Raw genomic sequence first — 24,277 nt, forward strand, 5'->3', positions numbered from 1 at the left:
TAGTGGATTGGTTATTTTTACTCAGATAACTAGCACTTGGAGTTCTGGAGGTGTCACAGAGTCTGCTGATCTTGCTCTTTACTGCTTGTGCCAGCAATGAAGCACTGGATTTTTTTTTTGCCCCTCTACTTCCAAACCACTACTGCCTGTATTCATTTTGTGTTCACTGGTGCAGAATGTCCTTCTCATATCTCCCAACAGTAATTTATATTTTGTTCCACAAGATCAATTGCTCCGTGCCAGTGTGAACAGAGATGTACAAATGCACAGTACCACAGATGTTTTCCAAGTAACAGCTGCAGGAACATTTCCAGCATAGCTCCATCTCAAGCTACTATATCCAGGCACATTTCACTAACATACTCTTGATACTTGCCAGAAGAAATAAGTCAGATGCACAGTCAGGACATAAATCAGAAATAAAGTCAGAAAAAATTCAGGATGTGCTTCCTCAGACGTACAGTCAGTAGGTAGCTTTGCTGGCCTGGAAATATCTGGGTTTAGCTCAAGAGTTCAAACTGCATAACCTTGTATTTAGGATCACATACCACACGGTTCCCTAAATACCTACAGGGTGTGCAGAAAATCCTCCAACACCTTGCCTAATCTGTGTCTGCACTCCTGCTGTCGCTGCAGCCTGTGGCAAAGCTCCCATCCCCTTCAATGGAAGAAAAGATAGAGCCCAGCAGCAAGGATTCGGGAGCTAGGACGGGAAATGCAGAGTGCTGTTTCCAACAGAGTCACCAGGTGATGATGTCACTGTTGTAAAATCTGTAAAACCTTCTATCCAAACGAGCATCAGTGAATATACGTGATCCTGACCCAATCAGAGGAGCACAAGTCACTATGTTACTGGGGAGCAAATTGTCCATTTAAAAAAGTATGTGTGCAAGTGTCACAGAAATACTAAAGGTCTTGCAAGATGGTTGACAACATAAACTCCTGCAATGCTGACGTGAACTCTCCAGGACATAACATCTCCAAGTATAGATGATGATGTCTACAGTGAAGTATAACCACAGCCAGGGTAAATAACATGAACAGAGTTTAAGTTGTCACACGGAAAAGGATGGAAAATTGTATGTTCTGGAAGGGAAAATGTAAGAAAACGTGTGTTACATGAGCCAGAGAGAATGAATTTTTAAGTTATTGCTACTCACATTTTCTCCATTTCCAAAGGCCATGATGAAGTTGCTTTAACTGACGGCTTGTTTGGAGTGAGTATACTCAAGAGTATACAGTTGCTGTTGCAGCATCTGGAAGATGTAACAACGCCCTGAGACACGTGATGTTCTCTGCCTTATAAAAAGTTTTGTTTTTCTTTGCTTTTGCATGAACCTGAGAATTTCTTTGAATGCAGCAGGGATTCAGCCCAGGACTTACAAGACACATGAAATCAGGTCCAATCATAGAAAAATTGATAGATTCAGCTGTTGTTCTTAGGAATCTGTCAACTTTTGGAGTCAAAATCCTTTCTTCCTTCCTTTCTCTTTCTCTATTTTTAGGCAGTGTGGTGTGAAGGCAACATGCTTTCCTTATTGTGTGAAATCCTAGGAGTCACAAGTCAATGTTTAAAGACGGCTCAATGGTTTATTTTTTTATAGGAATCGGGAAAATGGGGGGTAAAACAAAAAAAATTAAGGAGAACCACGATGGTAAAGGTTTCTCCCACAATCATCTCTCAGAATGAAAAATACCAGGGAAATATGACAGGACTGCTTTTTATGAGAGGAGATTAGAAAACTGTTCTGTCCTCATTAATGGCAGTTATGTTATGAACTTCAGCAGCCATATTATGCATGAGAAAGCATTTTAGCCATTTTCAACTTCAGTCCAGCCTGACTCCAACAGAAGCTGGAAACTGAATGCTTCTCTAACAGGTATGCTGTCAAATTTAAATTATGGCGAAGATTGCCCAGTGATGAGTTGATTTACACTGAGGTCTGTTCCCATGCATTTAAACATTATCTGCATTACACACAATTTGGAAAACTATCAACCTGATTTAACTTTGAAATCAGTCCTGCTCTGAGCAGGAGTTTGGCCTAGAAAACCTCCACAGGTCTCTCCCACCCTCAGCTATTCTTTGATTTTATGACTATTTATTGCAGCTAACACCTTTGTGTTTATAATGCCCTTTACCTTATTGATCTTCGACTGTGAAAGTTGATTATCTTCTGTTTCTCCTATATTGCTTCCAGCACTGTTACAAAAGGCTGTAAGAAATTATACTGTAGTTTAGAAAGCAATTCAAGAAAATACATCTCTTCAAATCAAATGATGTAAGAATTAATCTTAATGTCAGATGAAGTTTATTTGAAAGGGTGTTTTCCAAAATTGGGCAGTGTTTTATCATGTACATGTAGAAACGTAGGTCAAAAAGGTTTGGATGCAGACAGTTAAGCTGAGAATTATTTTTTTCCATATGGTAATTTGGATTCAGGCATGTTGATCACATACACAACACAAAATTAAGCAGAAATATACATGAAATATTACTGTCAGCTGGCTGTTCCACTATATCATTCATGCTACCAATACTAAAAGAGTAAAATTGGAAGTACTGTGAAGGAAGACACATTCCTGTCTGCCACTGGCATTCTCACATGTTGCAGCAAGCGTTTCTGACTAGTCATCTATTTTCTAGGAAGAATGATTGATTTACAGGTGCAATCCCTAGGGTGACAGACACAGTCTGAAGGCTGTACAATTGCAGACTGAGTTAAATGGAATAGTTGAGAACATTTTCCAAATAGCAAAACAAACCGCAGAAAATAATCTGTTCTGAGTGAGAAAATTGCCTAATATGGGACCGTTTATTTAGTAAAAGTAGCTCTGGTAAGAAGGTTAATTTAGTTCTTGCATTGCTCCCCCCCCCAAGTACATCTCTGACTGTGAAAGAAGTACTTAATTTGCTAAACGTAAGCACTTATTTCACTGATCTGAATGAAAGCAGAAGTGTCCCTTGGCGTTTCAGAAGTTCTGTGGTGGAAACAGATAGCAAGAGACCCAATCCTTTTCAGCTCCAATCACAGGGTTTGTTTTTGTAGTAAAAAAATGTATATTCCTGCTGTTGGGAAGAAGTTATGTGAGACTGCAGGAAAACAGCTATGCAGTCCTGAGAGGCCAAAGAGATGTTACACTTCAGTCATCACTCCTGTGATTCAGCTTGCAATGATTTCTACTGTCAACAGACTTTTAAGCAAGCGAGCCTTGAGCCTACCTCGGTCCTCCAGACTTGCAATCAAAACCAAGTGGCTACATCCCTGAGAGTCTGCCTCTCCCTGCCTGATAAGGGTGATAGCTTCTGATAAGGGAAGGCACTAAAACTGACAATTGGTCTAAAAGAGGCAAAACAGATTGCACAATTGCAGTTTGTTGACTGCATGTGCTCCACATAGCCATGGCTCTTCTTTCTGGGATCTTCATTAAAAAATGTCTTAGGTACCTGAGACACTTCCTGCACAAGACATTTTTTCTTATTTTTTTTTTTTCCCCCTAAAGCTGAAAAGGCTTTGGACAAAACTTGTGGTGCTTTTTTTCTCATCCCTTTTAGAAAAAGTAAGCAGACTGCATTAGAAAGGGGACTTGCTTGCTGCTAGTGTCGCTTAGTGGCCAGATGCTTCCTCTCCCTGTTCCATGCCAGGGCAACAATTTAGCTGCTGTTTCGTGCGTGGAACAGCTTGATTCTTCTTGTGAAACTGGAGCCAGGGTTTGTCCAGCTGCAGTGGAAATCTACATTTTAAGCCGAAAGAAATGGATGAGCCCACATCTAGTTTCTTTTTTCCCTTGCCACATATTTCAGGAATATAACATTTATTTTTTTTTTTTCAAAGGGCCATTCATTATTGCCTGTCAGAACAAGCGTAGCTGGTGTAGTCATAAGACAGAACATAAGAATTGTGCATGTCCCATATTAGAATTTGTATGTACTGACTTCCATACTACTTGCTTGGAAAATTAGCATTCCATTGATTGACTTAATGCAGAGAAAGGATCACATTTACAAAAATAACTTTTTTTTTTTTTTTTTTTTTTTTGGATAGTTCAGTTTTCAGAGAGGTCAAAATCAGTTCAGTCAGTGTTTGAACCCATTTTATTCCTCTTTGAGAACTCCTATGTGCTCGTTGTTTTTGTTTGATGACCACTTACTCCCAGGGAGCTGGGCAAAGTCTGTCAGCTAATTTCACCATAAATCTTTTTTTAGGTTTCCCCTCATTTCCTTGCATTGCTTTTCCCAATGTTCCACAATATGTTTCGAAAACTGGGCCTCCAGACAAAGAAAGCAGTGTAGCTGTCTTCGCAGCTTTTGAAAATCGCTTCCTGGGAGAATGTTCTGTTCCAGGCATTGAAAGGAGGAGTTTCCCCCTAGAAGAGAAGTCTTTCTGAGCCCCGAGTAAGCCTTGATGTGAGATTTCTACAGCACTATCAGCATACGTGTCTCCTGATTGCTTTGATGAGCACTCAGATGCCTCTGCATGGGTTTCCTCCACCAAACAGCCCAAGCTCAGCCTGCCTGCTCCAGCCTCTTCCTCTTTCGTGAGGAACGTGACGTTAGACTCACCAAGCTTTGAGTCTGAGATCGGTTTGGAAAAGAACAATACGACTTTGTGCGTTTTTCTTTAAGTGTTTGTGGGCTTTGTTCTTCAAACCAACATCACTACTGCCTTCTCTAGGCTGATCAAAACTTTTCTTTTTCAAGGACCTCAGGTTTGTGATAACTACAGAAAAGCTGTAGTCATTTAACAGCTGGAGTCAAAGCACAAACAGAGGAATTACTAGACTCATTATGCTGCGTTACACTGAGCTCATCCAGTTAAATCAAAAGAGTAATTATTATTAAAAGTTTGCATTTCTCTAGCCCCTCGGGATATTCAAATGCTTCACAAATACTTTAATTTTGCCTTACAACCAACCCAGCATGAAGGTAAATTTTCTGAAATTGTTGTCTGCACACATATTGGAGCTCATCAAACTTGCTTGCCCGTGTTGGACTTTGTGTGCACGTAGCTTGGGTGGATATGAAAATTAGTATTAACCTTTGCATCTGTAGATTTAACTGACTGGTCAAAAGTCAGGCAGTAAATAGCACTTGGGTCTCCAAAGCAGAGCGCAGAGCCAAACCACAAGACCATCTGTTTTGCCTTCTGAGGGGTGTTTATAGAGCGCAGATAGAAGTGTCTGCTGCAAAGATGTATGGCCTTCCCCTTTCCACACAGTGGGATTTGGCTGCGAATCCAGCAGTGCCCTCCTCTTCCGCTCCATCCAGTGGTGGATAAACAGGTATTTTGTACGCAAACAAAGGTGCTACAGGAGATGCCTTATGCCTGTGATGTTCTTGTTCCGCTAGCGTGGATCTCGCACTGGTCTTGTATTTACTGGTTTGTCACCTCCCTAGAGCCCAGTCTGCTCCAGCGGCAGCCACCTGTGCATCAATTCCTGCGTGCGGCCACGCTGCCTTGGCACCAGGCCGTGAGCTGGGGAGCTGAGCCCCCTGCATACCCAGACAGCGAGTCCACGGGGCGTGCTGCCGGTGCCAATGCCATAGTGCCATCAATCTCCTTAAAACAGACACGCCTTGTCTCCCCCGAGGGATAAAAATGCCTTCTGCCCACCACCAAACTGCTCCTTTGGCTGACAGAGCGCTTGGGGTCTTTTTGCTGTTCCAAGCAATCAGATTTCTGCACGACGCATCACGTCCCCGCATGCCGAACACCTGCTTGTAATGGCCTTCTTCCAGGTGTGCCTCGTTGCATGCACCAGGTTCCTTTTTTCTAAGCTTAATATTGCCTCTTTTACTTTCTCTCTTTCTGGGCTGCAGGCCCAAACGCATAAAGTTCTTGCTGGTTGTCTCCGTCTCTTTCTCAGCGCTCTCCCTAAATCCCTGGGCCTTGGCAGCCGCTTTGTCATGGCAGCCTGCCCACCCCAGCCCTCAGCTGCTCTGGGCACAAACTGGGTCTTTCTTTTCGGAGGGTGTGCAGCAGTGCTGCCACTTTGACCCCGGCGTGGCTGTGTCCTGGCTTTGGGCACCTCGTAGAGAGGCTGGAAATGTTTTTGGGAGCCCACTCCTGTGGCTGGCCACCCCGCAAGGACAACCTGCTCTGAGGTCCGTCCAGTGCCGGTGGCTCACTGCTCAGGCTCCGGGGTTTCCCCCGCAAGAAATCCCGATCCGGTAGCTGGCTGCTTCACTGCGCTGCCTCCAGCTCGGCCGGGCACTGCTTCAGCAGGCCCTTCCTACTGCCGCCGAGGACAAAGGACTGTAATCACACGTACCCAGCTGAGCATATCCAGCGCCGGAGGAATAAAAGGCGCTCTGTTGCGCTATGCGAGCACGAGAGGTTCCTGCCAAAACATCGATCCCACAGTCTGCTGGGCCGCGGATGTGCCGCACCGCCTCGGGCTCTCCGCGCTGGCACGCAAAATGTTCTGGAAAGGGCCCTGGAAGAAGTCCCCTGAGCAAATACTCACAATGCGCACAAATTGCTGGAGCTGTGGGAGGGGAACAAGCTTGGGACGGTGCCGGGCAGACCTCCGGCGAGAATTTCCCAGCTGGGAGCATCAGCTCAGTTAGCTTCCCTCGGCCACGGCCAGAAACTGCCCGCGGGCCGGGAGATTTTGGGAAGCCCTAGCAGCTTTACAGGCTCCTGAAATGCAGACAGTGAGGCCCTGAAAAATCAGAGCAAAACTGGGCCAAAGCTAGGTAAAATTCCAGCGGCTCTCACCATTTCTGCACTTCCCTATCCCATCACAAAGGGGAAAATGCAGCACAAGGGAGGGGAGTGGCGCGCAGCAGGCTTGGATTCGGCGAGCAGACTGCCTTACACAAAGGCAGCAAAATAGCTTTCATCAGTTACCAGGCTTAAAAAAAGCCTGGCACACATTTTTACCAAACCGATGCAGGATTCACTGGTGAGGAAGTAAACAGAAAAGGCGCTCGGCGCTCTCCCTCCGTATGATTGATGTCAGTGTCTGCGGAGGGAATCCTTTGTGTGCCATCTGCACAGCTCCTAGCCGCAGGCGCTGCAGGAGGCGCAGACACCGAGCTGCCTGTGCTCCAGCTCCTCGCAGTGCCCCCTCCATCCCAGCCCCTGTAGGCAGGGCAGGGCCTTACTGCTCGCCCTGGGGCCTGCAGGGGCTGTGCCCGGTGCCCGGCGCCCGCCGCGGCCCCGCTGCCCCCGGGGCCGTTTTGCCGGCGCCGGGACTCGAACCCGGGTCCCCGCCCCCAGCCAGCGCCGCGGCCCCGCCCGGGGGGCGGGCAGAGCCTGCGGGGAGCCGCCGCGCCGCCCCTTCCCCTGCTCCCCGCCTGGCTGCGGGCTGCCTCTCGCTCCCCTTCCCCTCCTTCCCTTTCCCCCCCCCGTTTTATTTTGTTTTCATTTTTCTTTTTCTTTTCTTTTTTCCCCCCGACCCCCGCGCGGCGGCGGCGGCGGCCCGCCTCTCCCTTCGCAGCCCGTCGCCGCCGCCCCGCCATGGCGACATGAACCCGCCGGCCGCCGCCGCCGCCTCCTCCTCCTCCTCCCTCCTCTTCCTCCTCTTCCTCCCGGCCCCGGCCCCGGCCATGGGGCCCGCCCGGAGCTGAAGAAGCCGCGGAGGAGCCCCCGGCGCCGCCGCCGCCCCGCCATGGGCTGCTGATGGCCGGGCCCCGCCGGGCACCCCGCCGCCGCGCAGGGGAGGTGAGGCCGGGGCGGGCAGGGGGGCGGGCAGGGAGGAAAGGGGGGGTGGGGGCTCCCCTCGCGTCCCCCTCAGGCCCCGGGGTGCCCCCCTCTTAGGGCCGGCTGGCTGGGCCCACCTCGCCCCGCTCACCGGCTGCGCCAGCTGGGCAGCGGTTGGGCTCCAGAAGCCAGCCCCGCCGTCGCCTCATCCCAAGGGATTGCTGTGGGATCCCTGCGGGTCACCCAGGTTTGCTTGGACAGAAGCTCGGCCACCTTGTGGGGCTGGCTCGCCCCCATCCCCAGGGCGTGGGGCTGCGCGGACCCTGGTGTGGGATGCGGGGAGCCGATCTTTTGGCCTCACCCCAGCAGGAGCTGAACTTCCCCCTGTATCTGTACTCCAACTTACCCTGCACCCCTCCTTGCAGCTCATGTATAGTTTAGTATTCAGCCAAACCCATCTCAGACGCTTTCACCACGGCCCTCCTGCCTTCCTCCCGTTGTGTATGTTCCGGCCCAGTCTGGAGCTTTGTTTGCTTATTGCCTGTCCTTATTTAAAGTTTCTCCAAGGTGGCGTCTGTCCTGGCGTCGTTGCAGGACTGACAGATGTTGCTCTGTCTTTGCACAAAAGGTGCTGCTCTGAGGATGCCTGCTGGGGCCGGGCTTTCCCACCGTCCCAAGGGGCTGCAGCCAGCCCCCATGGATGCTCCCGAGGCTCTGCATGAGGGAAGTAGCTGTGGCTCACCCGTCCCTATTCCTGCACCCCACAGGCCTTGACACAGTTTTGTATGAGGAAACTGGCAAGCCAGGGGTTGGGACCTAGGTTTTTTGGGGCAGCACAGCACCCAGAGCTACGTGGCTGCCATCTTACATTAACACTGCGGTGCAGTCAACGTTTTTCTTCCGAGATGTGTCATCTCCCTGCTTTCAGATTATTTATCACAACACCCCAGACAGACCTACTGGTTTAAATACACATCAGTCCAAATGTGAGGCCACTTGATGTCTTTGCATATCATTGCCCTGGGATAAACTTTTCAAGTCCATAGCTGGACCCAGGCGTTTGCAGTTGTAGCATCACCCCTGTAGTTTGTCTCGTGTTTTCCCCTCTCCCCAGCTTACCTTGCACAGGCAAAGAAGCAAAAACACACACAGCGTTGGTGTGGTGCTTCTTCCAGCACACATACCCCCCCGGGCCCACACAAAGGATGCTTTCCTTTGCACACCCACAGCAGCACCCTGCTAAGAAGCCGTAGCTAAACATGACCTCCCACCCAACTGGATTTTCAGGAGCACCTGTATTTGCAGGTTTAATCTTGGTGTTTTTCATGTGGTGCTTTTTCGGAAGTGAGATTTGGTGCAGCTGTCACACGGGTGTAAATGAGATCTTCAACCTGGGTGACAGCGGAGGTGCACAGCCTGCCGTTTGTTTCACACTGCTCTGTAGCCTTCTGGAGAGGGACTCAGTACGGGCTGAGCAGGACTTGTGGGTCACCAGAGCTAGTCAGAGCGACTTGGTTGCTTGAGCAGGGAGCAAGTTCTGGTTAGAAATCATGTCTCCAGACAGAGTGAAACCCAGCCATGGGAGCCAAAGGTCCTCTTGTGCCCAGGAACAAACTGCGGTGCTCCCCGTAGCTCCCAGGGCTTCAGTGGGGCCGAGGATGCCGCACACACAGCTGCTGTCACCTGCTGCTACAAAGCGGCAGGAAACCCCTCAAGGAGGTGGATTTCAAGAGGAGTTCTGGTTCACTGACAATAGAGAATAGTTTCTTTCACAATTCAGGACAGTAATAGCTGTTTTTGAAGGCCAAAACAGCAAGATGAAGTCACTGAGATGTAAAGAAAATATCAGGTGTCTCCCCACTGAGTACACGGCAGATGCAGTCTCCAATTCTCCCTTCCCGTGTGCTTGCTAACTGTGACCATTAGCAATGCCGTTTTGGTGGCCATAAAGGGGATGTGCACTCGGCGTGCAATGAACTCCCCTGCGAGCTCCCCGACAAACAACACGTTACTGCAGAGCCTCTGTTTTGCTCAGCAGCCCGGACATCAAACGCGTCCCGTGCCGGGATGAGGGAGGTGCTGCACGGCCCGTTGCCCAGAGGCTGTGCCTTTTGCTGTGCTGCTGCCCTGCGCAGATCCTGCTCGTTTGCAGGGGTAGCTCTTGGCTTGAGCCCCCAAATCTTCAACGCTTACCTTCCCACTGTAATTTTGCCTATAAACCGTGGGGTTTAACTGCTCCTAACAGCTGCTGAGGAGCCAGCTTCCTTTAAGGGCACAGCCTCCCTTCAGGGAAGAGCCACAGACATGCCTGTACATGTGATAGCAGCAGAGGGGGGCTGCACAGCATGAGCCCTTGGACACACGGTTTTCTTCATCAATACCCAGGGTTTCTTCTCTGAGCTTGTTTTAGGCCGAGGATTCTTGCTTTTAGGCCCAGAACCAGGGATACTGAGGCTATTAAATTCATGCTGGTTGGGCAGGAGAGATGAGCCTGTGCCATCCCATTTTGTGGACAACTGGAATTAGGTCCTTTTCTATATTGTCTCAACAAGAAGCTAATTAGACAGCAAGCCTATGCTCCTGGAGGATAATTAAGCTTTATAACTGTGGGTTCTCTTTGGTTAATGAGAAAGAGGAGACAGTACCCTCAGAGCTTAAGAATGCTGCTCCGCAGCTACTGTGCTGTACCTCATAATTGATCTATTGTTTCTACAGCAGATAATTTCTCATTTCCTCATAATTACCTCTTTTTAGTGCCTCGCACTGTATCCTGGTATTAGCTGTAATCACTAATAATTTACCCTGAAGCCAATCAGAGTCTGCAGAGCAAAATATTGGCCTCAGCGAGCATTTATGCTTTCAGATAACATTTTCTTTTGTTGTTGTCGAGGGGAATCGAGCCATTGTAGTCCCATGTTTTTTTGGATGTGGGTGTTGAACTGGGTAAGAACTTGTTTGGTTTTGTTGCTGTTCATTTACACTAATGACTGCTTCCCAAAGACAAAGCGCCATCGCCGAGCCCCGTTCCAGCCTTTTTGCCCACGGAGGCATCGTCTTTATTTGGTTTCGGGGGATTATGTTGTGCAAAAGGCAGTGCGTGATGCCTCGCATCCTGAAAGCCTGTTGGCCCTTGTCTGCAGAGAGTTAGCTTGTATAAGCAGGAGAGCCTCTGGCCCTGTTTTCTGAAGTTGCCGCTCGCTCTTAGAGACTTTGTGAGCTTGATTTTCCTCGGAGTGACTTCCTCCAGCCCGCAGTGATTTAGAAGAGGTTGCACTGGCGGTGGGAGAAGGCGATCGTGCTCTGCATGTGTTGCCTTTCCTTTGAGGAGGCTAGCAGCGAGACATTACATAATGCCAGCTCTGGTTTACCCCCCCCCCCTTTTTTTTTTTTTTTTTTTTTTTAAGCTTCCTGCTCTGCTTTCAGCATTTGCAGAGGCTGCGTGTGCCTGCAGAACTGATGAGCCACTCCGGGCACACAGCTGCGCCCTCACCACTGCTCTGAGCCTGAAGCCTGTACAAAACCCAGGCTGGCTGGGGTGGGCAGGGATCTCTGGAGGCCCAGCTCCCTCTTTTCTCAGAGGAAGGATGCTCCAGTCCCTTCCTCACGGTGGTGGCCCTTGGCTGGAGATCCCTGAGTAGCTCTGGCCATGGGGGTCGCAGACCTGGGGCACACCACTTATTACCACGGTGCCACAGCTTGAGGTCCCCTCAGCTTCCCACCCTGGCCTTCCCAAAGGAAGCTGGGGCACTCCAGCCACCCCCACAGGATCACAGCCCCACAGCAGGGCCCGCATCTCCAGCTCCTCACCTTTGTCTCCCGAGCTCCATGCGTGGAGTACAGGCACCTCCAAGAGGCACCACAGCTTGCTGGTTTCCCACAGCTGCCGGGGAAGGGCCATACCTGAGCCCCTCCAGCAGTGCAGGGTGAGCAGCCCCCTTCTTCACACCCACCCCACAGAGTGGTTGTGCCTAGCAAGCCGCCCTCTTATATAGGCTTCTCCCGAGCACTGGCTAACGGGTGCTTGACCCTCCCTAATCAGGGGCAGCTCGTTACCCTCGTTAGAGCTTCCTCTGACCCGCAGCCTCGTGGCTTCCCTCACCAGCAGCAGCCACCTCTGCCTTCCTTACGGGGTCCCTGGGCATTCCCCGATGAGCAGGGCCTCATCCCCGTGAGGCCCCCCAGCTGGTGTCACTTGGTGCAGTCACGGCCCTGGCCTGGCAGCGCCTCTGCCAGGCTGGAGAGCTGCGTGTCAGGCCGTAGCGGGGCCGATTCCTACCAAAACGTTCGCCTGAGCCCCATGGCTGACTTTAATAAGCACTGTGAGGAGTTCATGTCTTCAAGAGGCATCTCGCGTGCCTATCAGCAGCCAGAGGATGAGCCCGCAGTTCTGAAGGAATATAAAATATAAGCGGTTCTTCTGCAAGCGTTCATGAAATGGCATAGAGGGGGTTTGCTTTGCTAGGGTTTTGTTTTTGCTTAATTTAATCCATGCAGGCAAGGAGCCTCCGTCGGTTAATAACTTCTCCTTTGATTTTTAGGTTCAAATAAACCAAAATCTCAGAGCAGAGCTCATTAAAGTATATTGAGTTCCATCTCCTCTTTGCATCAAACACATGCGTTACGCAGCTGGAGCTGCTCTCCCAGGGCTGCAGCCTTCACCTCTCAGCCGCGGCTGGCTTGGGACGTTGCCACGGGGTGCCTCAGAAGGGGAAGCAGCCTGGCTGGGGCAGCCTGTTTGCAGCCTAAGCCATTGGCTACCAAAGGCCTTTCTGGGCACATGCTGAGATAACAAGGAGCTGCAAACCTCGTCCTGCATTTTCAGGAGGTGCCCCTGGAGAAGGGGTAGGGCAGGAGGGACCTGGAAGCATGCTGGCCTCGAGGGGGAAAGAATGGGGACGTTGTCTGCGAGTTCGGGCAGGGCTTCATCTCCTGCCTGGCTTTCCAGAAGTCCCTACCTCGGGAAATGGCATTTCAGCCTCCCTTAAATAGGGAAACGCTTGTATCAATCTCGAGTCCTCGAGATGTTTGGAGAAGTTCTTAAATTTGGAAAGCCAGCACTAAAATGAGGTCACATTTGTTTACACTCCCTGGAAAAAGCTGGTTGGAGGAAAAGAAGTGGCGAGTGTGTGATGTACGCGAGCTCGCCTGAAAGATGCTGCCAAAATATCTTACAGGCTTCCCTTTGTAGCAGGTTGTGGGAGTTAGCTCTGGGTGAGTCACGCCGACAAATGGCAAGGGCCCTTCACTGCCAGCCCGAATAAAATCGCCGCTTTGGGAATTTGGGTCTGTTGGCTGCTTCCACACAAGCCGACACGCCGCTTTGCTTGGTAGAGGTGCTCTCGTCTGCTTACCTGGGGGATGCCTACCCCTGAGATCCCCACATGTCTCTGGGGGGAATTAATTCCGATTTGACTTCATTCCACAGAAGTCAGCTCATCGCTGCCCAGCCCCTCGCTTATTGAGAGGGTGAAATTTGACACTGCATCCCCAAACATTTTTCCCCCGGTCACTTAGCTTGGAAACGCTCACATACATTGTCTCACATCTCCGGCCAGCTATTTCCACTCACCAGGCTACAGCACGCCTTACTTTCCACAAGGCAAACAGCCGAATGCTGCTCTTAACCCCTGCCTGTCCTCCGCAGCTAGCCCTTGTTGTGCTTGGTCAGGTGGAAAGGACAGAAAGCCGGGCAGTGATTTCCAGCAGTGAGGCGTTCACGGGAGCGTTGGCCTCTCAGGGTTGTTATCCGCAATGAAAAGATGTACAAAGCGTAAAGGACGTGTGTGCCCGCTGCTTTTTCCCTCTCAGACCTAGGCGTTGCTGTAGCTACCTCCTCCTGCCTGGAGCGAATTGTGAGGAAGGAGTTAAGCCGAGAGAAAGCCCCAGATGCTAAAATTAACATCCATCCCACCCCCCCGCCCACAGCTTTGAAATTTCTAATCACAACGCGCAGGGAGATGGCTCCTCGGAGCAGTGCACGCGACGTTTCCATCACTGGGAATCACAGATGGCCAGCTGGAGCTCGGAGGGGCGCAGTCTCCTTCCTCTCCTCCTGCTTTGCCATCCTCCCCCACCCCGAAAAGTCTTGGTTTTGGGTCATCTGTGAGAGCGTGTTACTGCTCGCTGCAGCCGAGGCAGATGTGGCTGCAGAAAATACTGATGTGGTCTGCAGAAATGCCCGCGGTGCTTGAGCTCTGCTGGAATAACCCCTGCTGCCCAGAGTGCCCGCCTGGCCTCATGTGTGACAGAAGGGCAACAGCTCCTGGGCTGCCTCTAGTCCTAGAAATCTTGGTCCTGTATCATTATTCTTTGTTTCTGAAATGATCTACGACCAAAAACCACTGCAAAACAAAAGAGGTTTTCATCATTGCCCTGAAGGATTTCGGCGATCCCGTTCGCAGAGCGTGGCCGTCACACCGGCACAGCAGCGCTGCGGCGAGGCGGGGACGCTGAGGAGCCGGGATAATTCAGGGATAATTCAGGGTAACTCGTTCCTCCGCTGCGCCTTTTGTCTGCGAGAGCCGCCTGCTGTTGGCAGCGCAGGCGATCACAAAGCCCACAGACCAGCCACGCGTTGCCTCCTGCACAACCACCCCCTGCCCCAGACCAAAAAGCAGCCGGGTGGCCGCCTGCCCCGGTCTTGAGTTTTATTTGAAATCAGGGAAATGGAGGCAGAAAGCGGGGGCGAGTTGGTCTGTGGCGGCCTCATCTGACTCTCACAGCTTCTCCTCCTGCAGCTGTGGGGCTCGGGAGCAGATAGTTGCAGAACTGCATGCACGTAGGGCATGCTGGATATTTTTTTTTTTATTATTTTAATGGTGTGCATTTATCTGATTAAGAGCTATGTAAATTTAGATGCAAACAAGCTTCAGCCCTCGGGGTGCTTGGCGACTCGCCTGGTGTGCTCTCGGTGCTGGAAAAGTCTGCGCACCACTCTCGCTCCAAGGAAAACTTGAAGCGCGTCATTCTGCTTCTTTTTTTCCTTATAAAGGTTATTGTGCCTCAGCCCTCGCTGGTTTACCTCCCTGCTGCAGAAGGGAAAGGTTATTTTCTCTTTTCCCATTGCTGTTGCTGCTCGTGACGCTGACCGGCCACTGCAGCCCAGGGAGAGCCTTGGGAGGGGTCGGGGTAGCAAAGGGATGTTTTCTGGAGAGGTCTCTGGAGCCAGCCCCGTGGCCCAAACTGGGAAAAAAAAGACAGGAGCAAGACCAGGATGGGTCCAGAGGACTGGGAAACCCATTTCTGTCATAATTATGGTGGGACCGTCTGTCTGTCACAGCAGAAGAAAGCACCTGAGGATGCTGGCTTTGGCCTGCAATTTTTCTTGTGGACCTTGAGGAGGGGTTACTTTGTCCGCAGGGATAATTAACTCGCCATTTCGGGGCCGGTGGGGGCGGTTTTGAGACCCTGCAGAGCGTTTCCAGCTGGTCAGGAGTCCTGATCCAAGGCGTTCCCTCCAGCCATTCACCTTGGGGTCTTACACCAAGGGGCTAGAAAGCTTCTGAGGGCTGGGCCGAGCTAGTGCTGCCTCGCCCGTCCTCAAGGAGAAACATTTTTTTCCTAAAAGCCAAGTGAAGAGGGGTTTGTGTTCAGTACCGAAGGCCTCGATGTTTATTTGCCACTTAAAACCTACAAGGCTGTGAGCGGGACTCGAGTGCTGCTCTGTGCAGGTTCCGTCTGAATGTTGGCTTCACCTTTGTGAAGTAACAGAGGTGGCAGCTGTGCTCTTAAACCCGCAACGACACCGGGCCTTCTTCTGTTCAGAGCTGCCGTTGTCATCTGCAGTGAGTGAAGTCTCTCTGTTTTCACGGCAAGCTTTGCTTGTTCTCTCTTTTTCAGCACATTGCCTTATTTCCTGTAAATGCGGCGTAAGCTGCTGGATTAACAGGCTGCTCTTTCTGAAATACCCTGGTTAGGATTTGGCCAATATCCACCTGTTTCAGATTTCACAAGAGCTCACAAAAGGAATTGAAAGTTTAAATAACTTTCCCATGGATTTACCCTTCAGGGCAGAATTGTTTTGCCTAAGTGATTAAATGCTGTCAAGAAATGTGCAAACAGAGTAATGGTAGGAAATATTAGCCCGACTTGAATAACCTTTCCGATCGGATCTTCTCTCTGTTTAAAAGTACAAGGTGGAATCTCAGAAAAAAACTTCTTTGTGTTTTGTTTCTAATTTCAAAGCTGGAGGTTCTTGGTGCATTGTTAATGCTCAGGCAGGCCAGTGGGGGGCCAGGAGAGCCCCTTTACGGGCTCCTCTGTGAGAAACTACAAACCGTACTGCAGAGAGGGAAAACATTGCTCTTTTGGTTGTGCTTCAGCTCGTAAATCACTTAAATTCCCAAACAAACGTCGCTCTGTTTTGCACAGGACTTGCCGTGGCTGAGGAAAGGAACGAGACTCCGGGGCCGGGATGTCGGACAAACGTGTGAACGGCAGTCACAGCTCCCTGGGCCGGCTGCTTTGAGCTTAGGGGGACTGGGCCAGGGCAGCCAACTCACTGACATCCCCTTTGGGTCTCCCTGGAGGCTCTGCCAAATGCGTTACAGATCAGCCTCTTCCAGTCCCTGCAGCTTCAGTCACCTTTGTGCTTTCTTTTGCTTCTTTTACCCGGTGGGCACGGCTCCGCATCTCACCAGGCTGTCTTTGGTTTTGCAGGTAGCTGTATCCAGCTGGGTGGCAGGTGGATCCAAGGGTTACCATGAAGTTTTCAGGACCCCTGGAGAGCCAGAGGTTGTCTCTCCTTCTGGAGATGGCAATCTCTAGGGAAGCTCAAATGTGGAAAGCACATGTGCCGAAAATTCAGCCCAATCAGGTAACGTCTCTTCTTCTCACCCTTCATCTCGGTAAAGGCCTGAATAAGAGTGTCTGGTGTGTTTTTGGGGAACAACTCGGGCTGTTGCACGAGGGGTCACCTTCTGCCTGAGGCTGGGAAATTCGCCTCTGAAACGAGCGGGTGCTTTTCCCTGCAAGGGACAGACCCGCAATCGGGGTGCAGGACACGCGGCCTGTGAAAGCACGTATGTGTACCGCTGTAATTAAACTCATTTCACAAAGTGCCTGGATTAATTAACACACATCTCTAGCGGGCACCAGCTCTGCAACGGTTCTGAGAAGCGGCTTCATCCTCTTGGACTGAGTTCACTGCTAACGGTGCTGAAGTGCCGGTTGCTTTCCACGTGAAGCGATGCCTTGTCCCACGAAGCAGCACCACGCGCCTGGCTCGCACCCTCCTGCAGCAGCACGGGCACGGGGCAGGCCCGGCTTTGGCACCTTTTCTTCCTCTGCTGCGAGTCAGCCCAGGTGTGCGGGGCAGGCTGTGGCTGTACTGACTCGGGCCGGATGAGGGCCTGACTCAGCACGGTGCTGCCTGCTTCAGGAAGAGCCCCGGTCTGTGGTTCAACCTCCTGCCCAAATTTTGGGGCAGGGCCAGTGAAGAGGTTGGGCCAGGTTGCCCACTGCTTCATCCAGCCTGAGTCGCGTTTGTGCTCATCGCTTAGCCGGCATCTGTCTGGCGCGTGCACTCGGAAACACCTGTGAGCTCCACGAGGTTTGCTTAAAACAGACTGCGAAATGAGAGGACAGTTGATGAGAAATGAGAGTTAACCTCCGTGTTCCTGCAGTGCTGCTGCTGCTGCGGCCAGAAGTAACCCCGCTGATCCCGGGTTGCTCCTATTGATTCACACGACATGTTCACTCAAACAAGCACATCAGCCAGTGCCTGTCAAAGCTAATCAGTGCCGGGGTCGGTTTTCTGGCCTGGCAAACTGCTGCAGTTCTGTAGGAACAAATGGGGTTTTAAAGGCTCAGCGTTAGTTTTGTTAGTCCACAGTTAGGTTTCCGAACGCCTGACCTGGTTGTCAGGGGTGTTGAGGACACTGTGTGGCTGTCTTCAGGCCCCATACGATGTCGGACCCTGGTTTATGGTAAACCAGTGGCTATCACGGAGGGAGATAAGATTACAGTACGACAAGACAGCTGGGACGCACAGAGCGTAACCGAAGCAGATTCTTGGGTGAAGATCTCACAGGGACAAAACCGTCCTGCCCTGCTGACGTTGCTGCTGGTGGCCCACAAGGCACCGCCGCCATCAGGCAGCCATCGCGGGGCCGTGCTGTCGCCCTCTGGGATGAGGTCCCGGCCCACGGCACGCTGAGGCCTTCGTGTCCCTGCAGCCGAGTTTCCCCTTGTGCAATTTCACACGACTCCCACCTACAAAACTGTTGTTGCACTGCCTACATGTCAGTTCGGGTGTCCAGGTAATCAGCTAGAATGCCCCAGTACTGCGTGTCCCCTAGCAGTAAATAATCATTAAATCACAGTGAAATTTCTGGGTGCACGTGTGTAAAATACGCGGAGGTCAGCTTTAAGGGAGAACATAAACACAGCCGTCAGCTCTGGGGAAATCCTGGCTTGCCACGCCAGTCGCTGAGAACCCAGCATCTGTAGTCACATAAAATGCTTCCTTCTGTTCCTCCAGTTCCTGACACCTGGCTTTCCAAATTGTCACGTGTGCCTTCCCTTGTGCAGTACACATCTGGGCAACGCTGCAATCGCTGAAGTTGTGTGAATTACCTGTTTTCTGCAGTAGCTGGAAGAAGGTCACACTGCCTAACATCTATTTCTCTTTTGAGGACCTCTGCAGTAGCCTAAAGCTGACTTGTATGAAGCTGTTGTTTATCTCCCATGACAGTCAGGAGATCCGCGGCCCTGCGCGTATCAGATCTGGCAGCCCGAGGCACGTGTAACTTTCCATTCCCTGCTGCGAAGGTAGACTGGCTACGGGCTGGGTTTTAACAGACTCATCTGGTTTGCAAATGAGAAAACGTGAGTGCCTGTGCAAATAAACCAGGGATCAGATTGGAGGTGCGCCACAAGTATGCTTTCAGGAGGAAACTTTCCGTTTTGACCCTTCAGGAGACATTTTTGGTTCTAGTGTTTAAAAACAAAAATTCAGTTTCTAAATACGTGTCAGAGCTGAGATCTTTGAAAGGAAGAAAGAAACTCTTGGGTACAGAAACAGGAAGACACTCTACATTTTTAGTACAAGATGCAGAATCCGTTGCGGACTTCTGTCTTGATAGTGCACATGATTTCTGTTGTTTAGTTTTCAGTTTTTGTCTGAAAGCTCCCATTCCCTAATGGTATGTACATTTCTTTTAGCTTTCCTCCTTTAGACGTACACTGCTGGCTCCAACTATTTGCAGCATATCCAAGCCAGATGTCACAGGGGCTTTTCAGCCTCAAAAGGCAGGTGGGCTGAGTTTGGAGCCCTCCCAGTGCTTCTGAATCTATTTTTTTTTTTTTTTTGGGTTATACAATGTGCAGATTGTGCAGATGACATTCAGAAGTTTTCATGTGATTAAAGCTTGAGAAATCAAGCAGTTAAGACTGGTCAAAGGTTGACTTCTGCATGTTACCAAGTAACTTTGCAGCAGAGAGGTGTGTAAGCCAAGATCTTTATTTTTATTTAGAAAAACACTTTTATCATTTCTCCTTTGTTGCTTGTTCTGTTTCTTTCTGTCCTCTTGTTTGCCCCTGTACACCCTGAGGAACCAGGAGACCTCAGTCTACTCAGTTTTTCCACCGCCTCACCACGTGCCCTTGGGTAGGTCTTTTAACCTTCTTTCTGGTGCCCGTTTGCCTGCGGGTGAATCGCAGACTGACCGACCCAGCAGTGTGGGAAAAAAACATGAGCTGAGTGCGGTCAGCTCTCCCGGTACACTGCGTGGTCACCACTCCGCCCGGAGTCTGTGCGTGTCAGCACAGACCCTGCAGGTCGCCACTTCTGAAACCGGGCAGCAGGAGAGCACCTTGAATTCCCAGCTGGTACGAGCGGGCAGCGACCCAGCGGGCCTGGCTGGGGGTCACAGGTGTCAAACGGGCGTGCCCGAGACCCAAATAGGGACCGATTTGGCTGCGATGTTGGCTGCTGCCCTTTTCTGAAGCCTCCCAGTCCTGATAAAGGTCACCTGCGTGCTCCCAGATGGGCCTACAGCAGGAACAGGCAGAAACAAGTAGGGGAAAGAGCAAAACATCTCTGTTCGGGACAGCAGACAGTAAAGAAAAAAATTACCAGGTGAGGTGTTTTCTTTAGATTAGGCAGCAATAAAATTGAGTCATGTTTGAGTTCAGAGAGAATATTTTTGTAGACTGCATTTTCCAGAAGTCCTGAGGTGTTCTTACAGCTGCCTTGTGCTGTGCAAGCACAGTGGAGCCCGAGTCCCGGCCTCTGGCCTTCCTGTCCCGTACTGCAAGCGTGCAGCAGTGTTTGCAGGTGGAGGAGCAGAAGGAGCTGCGGAAACCTCGTCATTATTTGATGGAGGTGCCAAGCAGGGGGAAGCTGGATGGAGCCGGAGGAAAGGAGCGCAGTTAAAGGGCTGAATCCTGCTGCAGGAGCATTCAGCCTGCCACGTTATACAGCACTGTCAGTCCCCAGCACAGGGCAGGTGAAGAGAGAGCCGTGAGCTAACGGCTGTAATCGTGCGGGGCAGTTAGAAAGCGTCATTTTAAGGCAATGCAGCAGCAGCACTGCGCCTCTTCACTCTCAGCACAGCCCCGGCGGGCACTTGGCACGAAGGAGCCCTGCCTGTGCGCCACGGGGCTGTCCCTGCAGAGCAAACCGGTGCTGAAATCCCCTGTGCACCCTGCAGCTGCCTGCTGGCTTCCTGCTGGGGGCGACCCAGGCGGCGCCTCTGCAAAGAGCTGCATGGATTTGGCCAGAGGAGAGCTCTTGGGCACCTGCAGGGCTCGGGCTGATCTGCGAGAGGGGCTCGTCATGAGGCCTGGGCTCCTGCCATTTAATTTTCCCTAATTAAAACTTCTGCGTTAGGTCATCGTGCTCTTCTAGCCTGGAGATAAGATCTACAACGCAGACTTGTGGTGGCAAGACAAAGAGATGACCAGAGGCAGGCAGAGTGGCAGAAGCTGTCTGTCGGAAAGCACCTCAAAACAAAGAGGAACTTTTGCTTTCCAGCCCAGAGGGACTTTTTTTTTTTACTTTCAACCACAGCCCTGTCTCATTTTTGCTTCTAATTTTGTATAACTCAAGGAACAGTGGCCTCGCAGCTTAATTAATTTTACAGTGCTGTATTTCTTGCTCGTGATGCTGGGATGACAGCCGTACACCTTTGGGTCAATGACTGACCCATCTGTCTAGGAAACTCAGTGGGAGCAGTTCTCATTACCCTGCCTGTCTCCTAAATTGGGCCGTAATGAACCAGGGAATGGTGCTGGTGGGAGGAGGCTGGGCTTCACCCCAGCTTTCTGCAGGAAGGAATTCCATCCCCTCACCTTGAGCACGTAGAGACTGGAGCAGAGGAGGGTCCCGCTGGCTGGGCGTTAGCACAACAGAGCTCAGGGCTCACCACTTCTCCTTTGCTCCCCCCCGACACCTTTTAAGAAGCCAGATTTGGCTTTGAAGCCTTCCCTCTGTCGCGTGCACCTGGATGTGTTCACCCTGCAGTTGTTCCTTTCTGTTCAAGGAACGTGGTGCTCCAAGAGGGGCTGTTTGTTCTTTGGTTGCACTTTGTGCCTTGCTTAGAGCCGCCCTGTTATTCAGCGGTTTAGGCTAAACACCTTTTTTTCACAAGGAAAGGACAGTTGCTACCAGGGGCTGGGTGTACACTGCTGTTCTTTCCGTTGTGGCCTCACCACTTAAACCTAATGCCCGAGTCCAAAATTTTGCCTTTTGGCCTCTCAGTGCCCACGAAGAGCGGGGAGACAGAAGGACGGCCCCTGGGAGGACTGAGGACTGGGCGGCAGCACAGCAGGACGATCTGAGGCCGGCTGCCCCGCTTCACAGATGCTGTTTTTAGGAGGCGTGCACCGCTCCCCTCGCGGACAGAGGGCCCGAGCCCACCCTTGCTGGCTCCACCAGTAAGCTGCTGGGCCGGGGCGGTGATTTAGGAGTCACGGGGAGGTTTTTCAATCACGTTTATTGTGTTCGATGGGATGGTTTCGGTTTGGCTTGTCAGCGATAGACACACACAGCTTACCTCCCGGATTCACCCAGCTACCGCATTTCCAAAATAATCCCTTAAGCTGCTAGAAACCTTTGAAGTCTGCAATACTGTCCCGACCTGGCTGGGGCTGCAAGCCCTTTTGTATGGCTTTGTCGCCTTCCTTTTAAGAATAGGTGCAGTGAATAGAGTGGTGGTGGGGGATTTGATCATAGCCACCACTCCGCCCTTTCCTGACCGTGTCTCAGGTTCACCTGCTCAGATTCCGCCCGCGCTGCGCTCACGCTTCTGGACTCAGTGCTCGGAGCCGAGGACGCCTCTCCTCTCCCCTGACAAGTGCCGGGTGGGTCCAGAGGCCCCAGCTGAGACCGGGGGGTGTTCGGAGCAGGGCACAGTCCTGCTGACGCCATCGCACAGTCGGGGCTCCAGGAGAGAAACAAGGCAGGGCTTTGTTCTCCGCGGGAGCACCTGAGGGAGCACTGAAGGCGCGTTGTGCAGGCAGAGGTAGTGTCTCTGAATTAGACCAGCCAGTACAGCTGGAAGAAACGGCTTTTGATTACACAACCCCGTGTCTTTAGCCCAGATCGCTGCTGCAGCAGCAGTGTTACCACTTCAGTTTTTCCAAGGGAATTGTTGTGACCTCCTGTCGGTGGGACCCATGCCCGTGCCCAGCAGTAACACGGCCAGGGCCTGAGCCTGGCCGCCTTCCCCCCTTCTGTCCTCCGTGGTGGTGGAGGGGAGCTCAGCACCAGTGGGAAATGAAGCACAGCATACCAATGGCGTGCTGCAGGCAGCCAGGTGCTCGCAGGGTGTGAAGCTGGCGTCCTGTTGGAGCCCCAGCTCTGCCTCCAGCGCCCTGCTTCCACGGTGTTCTGGGCCCTGAGGGAGCAGCTTCGGCAGAGCTGTGCGAGGCGTGTGGGGGGAGCTTGGTGATGGATGGGGCCTGGAGTACTTCCTCTGCGCCACTGCTGGGTGCTTCAGCTTCTAAAACTGTGCTGCTTTCCCCCCCTGCTATTGCGGGGTGGACAGCGACAGCCCGGCCCAGCAGCGATCTCTGTTTGCGCAAGCCCTTCGCTTTCTTTTCCCCAGTAGCCTGGCAGCCAGCTCTTCACTCAGCTTCGTTCCTTAAGCCATGTCGGCAGCAGCCAAACGGCTGCAGAGAGCATAAGGACCCTGTCGGAGCACTGGAAATTGGTTTGGCTTCGCTCCTCGCTTCTGGACACATCCTGGCTAATCACCCCGATAATCCCGGCTGGAGGGAGCCCAGGCATGTGCTCGGCTCTGCAGAAGCTGCAGATATTTCAGAGCACAAGCTGGAGAGCTTTGATGTCAGTGGCCAGTCTGTGGCTGTGGCTGGAATTCAGCTGTTGTCCAAAAAATCAGTGATGGCAACTTAGGCCAAAAAGGAAAAAAAAAAACTACAAAGCCAACCGTTTTTAGCTGGAATTGTACCTGCTTTGCCCCAGCCCTCAGTTACCTGGACTGCTGAAGGTCTTTTGTGAACTGTTTAGAATTTTCTATTTTTAACAGTTTCTGAACTAAAAGTATCCCCACAATATGAAGGAAAACAACCCTTTCCTCTCGAAAACACCAGCTCATTTCCCTCCCGTCTTCTGTCTGTCAGGAGCTGGGCACCTGCCTGGCTTCATGGCATATCTACTGTTGTTTGAGTTGGGCTTCTCTGTGCATCTGAGTGGTTCTAAGGAGGTTTAAAAAAAGAAACGTCCTAGAGCTGAGCTGCACAATACCCTCAGTACCCGAGAACCTACCAGATGCCCTTCCTCTTTTCCCCAGAGTAACATTTCTGAGCCATGGCTGAGGTTGCTCTGAGGAAAGTTGTTGGGCAGATTTCTCAGGGTGGGGGGTAAGGAACAGTGAGAACAAAGCAGCGATTCAGGCTGCTTCGGAGCACCACCTTTCCAAAAGGCACTTCTGTTTCGGTGCTGAATACTGCCTGCAGAAGTACAGGGTTTGCTCTTCTCTGCCTCGCTCAGCCTGTGTTTAAGAATAGTTTTGTTTTTCTCTCCAACAGGATGTAGCCATTTCTCCAAAGCAGAGGGATGAGGTCATTCAGTGGCTGGCCAAGCTCAAATACCAGTTCCACCTTTATCCAGAAACGCTCGCCCTGGCCATCAGCCTTTTGGACAGGTTTTTAGCTGTGGTAAAGGTAAATATTTGCAGAGACATAAACTGAAAGAGATTCCTAATACCCACTCGGCTATTTCTGTGTGCAGTCCCAGTGGCATGGCTGTATGGAAATGCTCCCTTCCCTGCTCTGCTCTCACGCCCTTTTTTTCTCACAGACGTACAGGATGCTGCCTGCCCTACTCCGGGCACCAAATTTTGGGTTATGAAACTGACAGCACACTGCCACAAGGCACTTCTGGAGGCTGACTGACGAGCACACGCAGTTCTTGGGGAACTGACCCAGCGCTTTTACCTGCCAAGGCCCTATTCCCTTTCTCCTCTGTTGTGCCCGTTTCCTTCATGTGACGCCCCTCATCGTTTAGGCATATCTTAACCTGAGGGAACAGACACGCCCTTCCCCTTCAACTCCATGCTCACTTTTAACCTGGTTTGAAGGTTGAATTTGCCCTCCCACAGTACCTGTCTCCTACACTAGAGCTAGTGGTGGCTTATTCAGAAAGTCTGAACAGAGGTTATGCC

The 24,277-nt window shown here is 51.4% G+C and overlaps 1 protein-coding gene and 3 long non-coding RNA genes across 4 annotated transcripts in view; 2 read left to right on the forward strand and 2 right to left on the reverse strand.

The window, feature by feature from the left end:
* On the reverse strand, window positions 1-9,150 carry LOC311436807. The gene is made up of 3 exons (XR_014693097.1): window positions 8,056-9,150; window positions 2,143-2,216; window positions 1-1,256 (listed from the first exon to the last, which is right to left on the reverse strand). It is a non-coding gene; the product is annotated as an uncharacterized lncRNA (long non-coding RNA).
* Window positions 7,308-24,277, forward strand: part of CCNI (cyclin I) — a 23,561-nt gene continuing 6,591 nt past the window's right edge. Inside the window, exons 1-3 of the mRNA XM_084519282.1 lie at window positions 7,308-7,670; window positions 16,308-16,464; window positions 23,643-23,777. Of these exons, the coding sequence (XP_084375408.1) occupies window positions 16,351-16,464; window positions 23,643-23,777 (249 nt within the window). The 5' untranslated portion in view covers window positions 7,308-7,670; window positions 16,308-16,350. The remainder of the gene's footprint in view (window positions 7,671-16,307; window positions 16,465-23,642; window positions 23,778-24,277) is intronic.
* Window positions 9,336-13,349, reverse strand: LOC311436806. The gene is made up of 2 exons (XR_014693096.1): window positions 11,457-13,349; window positions 9,336-10,978 (listed from the first exon to the last, which is right to left on the reverse strand). It is a non-coding gene; the product is annotated as an uncharacterized lncRNA (long non-coding RNA).
* Window positions 16,473-23,075, forward strand: LOC311436808. The gene is made up of 2 exons (XR_014693098.1): window positions 16,473-18,476; window positions 19,209-23,075. It is a non-coding gene; the product is annotated as an uncharacterized lncRNA (long non-coding RNA).

This window comes from Aythya ferina (assembly GCF_964211825.1).
Source record: "Aythya ferina genome assembly, chromosome: 4".
NCBI lineage: Eukaryota > Metazoa > Chordata > Aves > Anseriformes > Anatidae > Aythya > Aythya ferina.